Source organism: Apteryx mantelli, chromosome 10 (genome assembly GCF_036417845.1).
Source record: "Apteryx mantelli isolate bAptMan1 chromosome 10, bAptMan1.hap1, whole genome shotgun sequence".
In the NCBI taxonomy this organism is placed as follows: domain Eukaryota; kingdom Metazoa; phylum Chordata; class Aves; order Apterygiformes; family Apterygidae; genus Apteryx; species Apteryx mantelli.
Window position 1 is genome coordinate 20,136,837 of NC_089987.1, and position 7,862 is coordinate 20,144,698.

Sequence of the window (7,862 nt, forward strand, 5' to 3'; positions counted from 1 at the left end):
TGTGGGGCGGCTTTTTAAACTCGATCTATACAAACATATTTATTAAGCGCGATGGGAAGTGGGGGGTAGCCTTTTTTTTTTTTTTTAATCCAGGCACCCAACCCCATGCCTCAGATGTCTGGCTGCTTTTCTTAAGTGCAATCATCTATAATTGAGCAAAAAAAAAAAAAAAAAGCCATACGTGGAAATGTGTGTGTGAGAAGGTGCATCTTGAAGCAGGGTTTAGTTACAATCGATCTGGGGGGAAAATATTGCCTATGGTCCAAAAATAAGGAGCGACTATGTCCTTCTCTCAGTTCGGATACCCCTACAGCACCACTTCACAGGTAAGGCGAGTGAGCAGCACTCACTTTTGTTCAGATTCTGCTGCTGCTGTCCAGATGTCTTGTTCCCCCTCCCTTTTTTTTTCTTCCCTTTCCCTTACTTAGAGTCTTTTTAAAAGGGCACATCTGGAGCCTTTTTTAAAAAAATGTGCGTGTGTGTTTATGTCTCGTTTGTGTTGTGTTAGGCTTAAACAAATAACTCTCAGTTTGCACAGCAAAGGCGTTTAGCAAACCGGTAATTCTCTTCCCTCCCTCCCCCCCTCCCTTCACCGTTCAGTTTTAAGTGCAACAAACAAACAAATAAATCAATCAGTCCTGGGTGCCGCTGGTTTCCAGAGCCGCGTTGCTGCGCGTTGCTGCGCGGCGCGGGGAGCTCGCCCCGGCGCGGCGCCCCGCAGCCCTTAAATCACCGCTTCGGCCGTTCCGGGGTTTAGCGATCATTTCTGCGGAACCGCTCTGTGCCATTTTCTCCACCCTCGCTCCCCGGGTCGGTCCTTTTCCCGTATTTTATTAGGATCTGTCAGGATGTTTTTTCCCCATACGATTTCCGAAGGACACCCCCCCATACACACGCACAGGCACCCTGTATTAACTGAGTCGTCGCTGTACCATGCTTCGAGTCACGGTTTATTTTAGTGCGGTTATTTATACGCCGTAATCACTGCAAGATTTGCCTCCCTTTGCTCGGGAAGTTGGCTGTCCCCTTAAACTTGCTGAAATCAAATGCCTTTGATTGCGTTAGCTGACATATATAGTGCTTTGTCTATTGTCAAGTTAAGCGTAACCGCAACTTCTTGCCGCTGCATCAATGCAAACGGACCGAGTGGGGGGCGGGAAGGAGGGAGCCGCGCGGACCTCTTGCCGTTTTCGCGAGCAGTGATTTCCGTAAAGTTTTGCCCGCTTGGTTAACCGTGCCCCCTCGCCGAGGGCTCCCGCTCCCCGTCCCGTTACTCCCCGCACCCGCGCCCGCGCCCGGCGGCACCCAGCGCCGCGCTCTCTCCGCAGTTCCTGGTGCCCGCCAGCCCCAGCGCGACGTGCTGCGAGGCGGCGCCGCGCTCCGCGCCCGCCGCCTCGCCGGGCCCGGCCGCCGCCGCCCCGCTCTGCTGCCCCCCGTACGAGAACCGGCTGCTGGCCGCCACCCGCAGCGAGCTCAATGCGGCGCTCGGCATGTACGGCGCGCCCTACGCCGCCGCGCAGGGCTACGCCGGCTGCCTGCCCTACGGCGCCGACCCCGCCGCGCTCTACCCCTCGCTGGTGAGTACGCGGCCCGCGGGCCGGCCCCGCTCCGGCTGCAACAGGCGGCGCGGCGCGGCGCGGCAGGAGCCGCGGGGCTCGCCGAGGCGGCGGCGGCGGAGCCGGCCGGGGGCACCGGGTGCGGCGGGGCCGCGCCGCGGGCCGGCTCTCCGGGGAGCCCCGTCGGTGGAGGGCGCGCGGGGAGGGCCGGGGGGCAGCATCGCCTTCGCGGCGTCCAGCGCTGCCGCCTGCCTTGCAGACCCCGCAGTACGATGTCAAGGAGGGCGCGGGCACGCTGCCCTCGGGAATCGCGCAGCCTGCTGCCTACTACTCCTACGACCATTCCCTGGGGCAGTACCAGTACGACAGGTAAAACGCCTCTGATCAGCGGCGAGCAGCGCCGGCGGCCCGCATCGGGGGGGGGGGGGCTCTGCGGGCTGACCCGCGCTGTGCGGCGGGACCGGGGCGGCCCGCCGGCGGCAGCCAGCCGGAATAAAGCTTGGGTGGCGAGCGCAGCCGAGCAGGGGCGAGGGCGGCCGGGGCTGGCACCGTCCCCGCCGCGGCGGGGTCCCGGGCCGGGCCGGGCAGCGGCGGCGCGGGCGCGGCAGGGCTGCGCGGGCGGCAGCGCAGCCTGCGCGGGTGCCGGGCGCCCAGCGGGGCCGGGGCAGCGCTCGGTGCGGGCGGCGGGAGGCGGTGGGCAGCGCTCCCCGCCGCGCACTGCCGTTGTCCCTCTTAAACCTCCCCGGCAGGTACGGGACGGTGGATTTCAGCGGTTCAGCCAGGCGCAAAAATGCAACGCGAGAGACGACCAGCACCCTCAAGACCTGGCTGTACGAGCACCGCAAAAACCCCTACCCCACCAAAGGAGAGAAAATCATGCTGGCCATCATCACCAAAATGACCCTGACTCAAGTGTCCACTTGGTTTGCTAACGCCAGACGGAGGCTCAAGAAGGAAAACAAAATGACCTGGTCTCCCAAGAACAAAGCGGGGGAAGAGAGGAAAGAGGAAAACAAAAGGGAAGAGGAGGAATATGGCATAGAGAGCGAAGGCAGAGGTAGGAGGGAGGAGGACAGGCGTCTTGAAGTAGCTCGAAGTAGGAGGCGAGTGCGGGGCACCCCCAACTTCAGGGCCCTGCCACTAACGCCTGTCGCCCCCTCCTCCCCGCTGTGCTTTGAAGCAGAGCAGAAGAGCTGCAAGGAGGACACGGAGCTGCGGCTGAGCGACCTGGACGACCTGGGGGAGGAGGAGGAGGAGGAGGAGGAGGCGGCGGCGAAAGGCCGGGGCAGCTCCCCGCAGCAGAGCGGGCTGCCCGGGCTGCACGAGGCGCGGAGCGGCGACTGCAGCCTGGCGCCGCCCGGCCCCTTCCGCGCCTTCCCCGCCGCCCCGCCGCCGCCTTACGCGCCCGCGGAGAAGCCGCGCATCTGGTCGCCGGCGCGCACGGCGGGGGCGGAGGGGCCGCCGGCGGCGCTGGGGCTGCCGGCGCGCAGCGGCGGCCCGCGGCCCGCCCGCGCCCAGCCCTGCCACCTCGCCGCGGGAGCGCAAGGTGCGCGCGCCCGCGCTGCGGCCCGCGCGGGGGGGCCGGGGCCCGGGGCGCGCAGCCGGGCCCTGCCTCCCCGCCCGCGGCCCTTCCCGGGCAGCGGCCAACACGCGTGTTCGCACCGCTGAAACGCGCCCCGCGTGTCCCGGGAGGTTCCCCCCGCTAACGGGACGCAGCCCTGAGCCGGCTGCTCGCTCCCCATCGGTTTGGCAGCATCCCCCCCCCCCCCCAGCCTTATAAACGGGGTAATCACCGCTAGAGGAGTGCGGGGGGGGGGGGCGCGGGTGTCCCGCAGCCGGGGCGGAGCGAGGGGTCGGGGCAGCCCGGGGGGCGGCGCGGGGGGGGGGGGGCGGCGGCGGGCGCCCCGGTGCAGCGGCCGTGTCTGTGCGCAGGCCTCGGGAGGAGCGGCGAGCCCGCGGAGAGCTGCCCGGACAAACTGCGCACAGCGTTTCGGCCCGTGCTGAGGAGGTGAGGTAGGTGCCCGGCTGCCGGCGCGGCGCGGGCCGCTGCCCGCAAGCGCTCACCGCCTCTCGCTCTCTCTCCCCTCGCAGCAGGGCCGCCGGCGCCTCCCTGGGAGTCCCGCGGTCTCCGGCTGCAGCACGGCTCCCGGCTGGACGCCCGCCCTGCCCGCCGCCCGCCCTGCCCGCTGCCCGGGCGCCCTGGCCGCGGCGCGGCCTCGCGGCTCTCGGCGCCCGGCGGCCGCAGCGCGGGCCCCGGCTCGCAGCGGGGCCTCCGCGGGCGCCCGGCAGCAGCGCGGAGCCGGCAGCAGCCCGCACCTGTCTCATGCACTGGACCCCCGTAGTTGGCACAAGTCTTCAGAGCGGTGCTCCTTGCCCGCCTGCGCCTGCCCCGGCCTGAACAAACCCACCCAGAACCATTCCCCTCCTTCGCAGTTTGTTACATGCCAGTGATTAACGTCTTTACCAAAAAACGACTAATCTTTTCTCTTTTTTCCCCACATCGTGTCTTTTTTTTTTCCTTCAAAACCTACTCCCGTCATTGACATTCCCTCCCCTGCTGCAGCGTGTTTGTACGTCATTGTCCTGTGTCGCTCCGAGGGGACGGGACGGGGAGTACTGGCTAAGTTAAGAGTGCGAACTGCAGGGCTGTTTGTTTTCTGTCCCTGTACAAAGACATCGCGGAAAGCATTTTCAAGAGCCTCTCATTAAAAGGGAGAAGGCGAGCGTGTGGAGCCGGCCGGCCGAGGCGCGGAGCGGCGCGGGGCGCGGAAAAGAGCAGCGCTGCGCTCCGCGAGCCGGGCGAGAAAGGGAAACCGCATCTCTGCATTATTTCTGTTTAATTAAAAGTGTCATCAAACATTTTCTGTTCAGACTAATAAAGCAAGCAGAGACGAGGAAAGAATGTTTCTTTGTTCCCTGTTTCTAGAAGCAGTGGCAATAATTTAAATTAATAACTGTGGTAATTAAGAGGTCATCTATAGATCAACCCGATACCTGCTATTTCCAAGTTCACCAGGGTCAACATTTACATTAAGTCATTTGTGGTCAATAGAGTCCAATAAATTCTGCCTTAATAAATCAGGGAAATCAAGCTTGAATATCGAGTAGGCTTCTGTATGTTTGCTAAAGGCTACCCAGACGAGTGGGTGGGCGACCGAGGAAGGCGCGCAGCGCTTGCGGGGGCAGCGACAAAGCGGCGCGGCGAGACGGGCCCGGGCGGGCCCGGGCCGCGGGGTTGCACCCTCCGCGGCAAAGTCTGTCGGGGTGCGGAGGCGAGAGCAGGACGGGGCCCCGGGAGCCCGCAAGGGGCCCCGGGGATCAGGGGCTTCGCGGCCGGGAGCCGGCGGGCGCCGGGCGCGGCCGCTTGGGACGGGCCCGCCGCAGACACGGCAGCCTGCTGCAGTGACCCGCAGCTCAGAGCAGGGGAAATTAAGCTGCGAAAAGATAAACATTATTTCAAGTCGGATTTGAAGGATTAGGGCTTGTAATAAAGAGCATTAGGCCCTTTCGGCGGGTTCTTGCAGGGCGGCTTTCCCGCCCTCCTCTCGCCCGGCGGGGCAGGTGTGATCCGCACCGGCAGCAAGAGCGCAGGGACGCGCCCAGCCCCGCCGCGTCTCCCCTAGCTGGCGAGTTCGGGGCCGGCTCTTCTTGAGGCAGACACGAAGGTGACCGCTAGGGAGTTTTAAAACTTTTTTTTTTTTTCCTTTTACTCCCCTTTTATTAAAGGTCAAGAGAGCAGGATGCAGATTATCCCGCCCGCCCAGGACTCCCCTGCAATCTGTCACGCCGACAAGATATGTATCGCAAGTCGCTCAAAATATAATCTCCGGGAATCATATTCCGAATACTGTTTTGATTAAAAACCAGAGCGGGGATTGCTGCGGAACGAGCGCGGCGCAGGCGGCGCCCAGGCTCAAAACTAAAATAACGGGCTCGCCCGGCCACCCCAAGAAAAAATTCAGCGCCTTCCATGCAGTGAGAATTAAACATATTTAGACTGTCCTCCGGCCGGGCTTTGCCATGAGCCGGGCTTTTCATGCCAACGAGCCCTGGAAAGCCGAGGAGGCCGCAGAGGCCGAGGGCCGGGGCCCAGCCCGCTCCGCCGGAATCAAATCCCCGCAATCAACCCCTGGTGTCTCGGTGGCGGACGCGGCGCAGCCCGGGAAACAGCCGGCGCCAGGCCTCCCCCTTCCCGGTGCCCGCAAACTGCGCGTCCCCCGCGCTGCCGCCGCCAATTTCAGACACTTCTCCCGCAGGAGCCGCGGGATATAAGAAATCGTCAGCGAACACCGCCACTGCAGAACCCCCCGGCTCCCCCAACTACTTGGCTTCGGTGTGAAGGGCCGTGTCGTGGGGCTGGCTGGTTGTTTTCCGAGAGTGACGACTTGAAGGTTTAATAACGCGCCCGTCCCGCTGCGCGCCGCGCAGGGCTCCGCACGCCGCCTGCGCGCTCCCGCCGGGGCGGCCCCGCGCAGCGCGGCCCCAGCGCGCCGCCGCTGCGCGCGGACGGGGCGCACACTCGCGCGCGCCCCGCGCTAACGAACCCGCCGCGATAATTGCGGGCGCCGGGGGCCGCGGTGAAAAGCCGCCTTTGTGCGGCCGAGGCTGCGCGGCTCCGCCGGCGACCCCGGCACTGCCGCGGCCCCGCCGTGACCCGGCGGCGGCAGCGCAGCGCGGCGCCCCGCGGGGAGCGGCCGCGGGCTGCCCCGGCGGCGCGGAGCCTGCGACCCGCCCGCCCCCGCCCGCCCCGGCCCCGGCCCCGGCCCCGGCCCCGGCCCCGGCCCCGGCCGCGTCCTGCTGCCGCGGGGCCGCTGCACCGCGCTCCCGCTCGCGCTCCCGTCGGGGCGCCCAGCACAACGCGCAACTCGTTTGAAAGCGGAGCCCTTGCCCGCCGTCCCCCGGCCCGCCCCACTCCTCCAGTGCCCCCTCTCAGCACCCCTTGCCCCGCTTATCCCCCCGGATTAGATACCACAAGGGGGGAGATACCACCCACAAGGGGGTAGAGCTGCCCCTTGCACGGGTCAGCGTGTTTCCGGCCTTTGCGCCCCTCCGGACACGAGGGCCCCCTCGTCTTCGCCCTGCTGCAGTGACCGCTGCAGCATGAAGCTCTGGGCAGCCTGTTTCCAAAGCTGCTGCCACTCGTCTTTCTCAGATGAGAAGTTTGATGAAATGCAGGTTTTCCCCATTCTGCATTAAATGGACAATATTTAGGGCCCTGCAATAGCAAAACACTTTGCAATCCTTCTTCTTAAACATGGCTAGAGCAGAAGTTTTATCAATGTCCGGCTATTCAGAAGGTTATAAAGCAACAGAGTGGAGCAATGAGTTCAAAATGATCTTAAAAGCAGTGAAAGCAGATCTCTGGGCCAGGTGTCATTTCTGGATCAAAGCATCTGTTTGGGGAAAATCATTTTTTTGTTATTGTATTATTTGCTTTTTTTTTTTAACCTACTGTTCATCTGAAAATAAATTACAGGCCAGAACAGGTGGATAACATTGTGGAATTATTTAATGATTTATTTAATCTGGATTCTTTTTCAATCTACTTAGCAAAATGAGTACTTTTTTTAGCCTGCATCCAAAAGCTGGGTTTTTCATCTAAAAAAGAGAAAATACCCTAACACACGGCTCTGCTGACAGGAAGGTGTACTCTCAACTACTGTTAATAACACATTGGTAAGTTTTGGCCTGCTGAAAGGCCTGAGGGGAAAATTCAAGAAAATCAAGCAGAAGCTTCTCATTTTCATTGTCATCTTCCTAATGCTTTGGATGTTATCTGCCCTTCTTGGTACAGTGCTTGGGTAATAAAATGACTGATCACAGGACGCAATCGCTGTCCCTTAAATCTGAATATATGCAGATTTAAGAACTATAAAGACCACTGCTCTCTGGATCTCCCTTTCGTTAGAACAGCTTTGTGTACCAGTTTAAAGAGGTTTTAAATAATCCCCTTGGACGGCAGAGCATTCCTGCAGACTTCTGCTCCGTCTGGGACCCCCTCGCTGCGCAGCCTCTCTTGCAGCATCCCCGCGCCTCTCGCCAGCCCGTGCCGGGTGAGCGCGGGGGCCCAGGCCGGCCGCGGCAGCTGGGGCGGTGGCTTTTGAGCCTTGTCACAGCAGATGTCCTTTCAAATTATGCCCACTGGTTTCCACACCAGTCGAGCATGTTACCCTAAAAAGAAGTAACACCTTCAGAGTGCTGTCACATAAAAAAGCTGGAAGTGTTAACTAGGAACAGAAACCTTCCCTCCAGCAACGGCAAGAACTGCTGTATGTCCAGGTAACGATACTGAACCCCTGAAACATT

The 7,862-nt window shown here is 62.2% G+C and overlaps 1 protein-coding gene across 1 annotated transcript; it reads left to right on the top strand.

The window, feature by feature from the left end:
- Positions 1 to 281: 281 nt before the first annotated feature.
- IRX6 (iroquois homeobox 6) lies at positions 282 to 5,416 on the top strand. Its single transcript, XM_067302834.1, has 6 exons — positions 282 to 326; positions 1,329 to 1,577; positions 1,816 to 1,925; positions 2,306 to 2,613; positions 2,740 to 3,102; positions 5,283 to 5,416. Exons 1-6 carry the CDS (start codon positions 282 to 284, stop codon positions 5,414 to 5,416), a joined length of 1,209 nt encoding a protein of 402 aa, XP_067158935.1.
- The last annotated feature ends 2,446 nt before the right edge of the window (positions 5,417 to 7,862 follow it).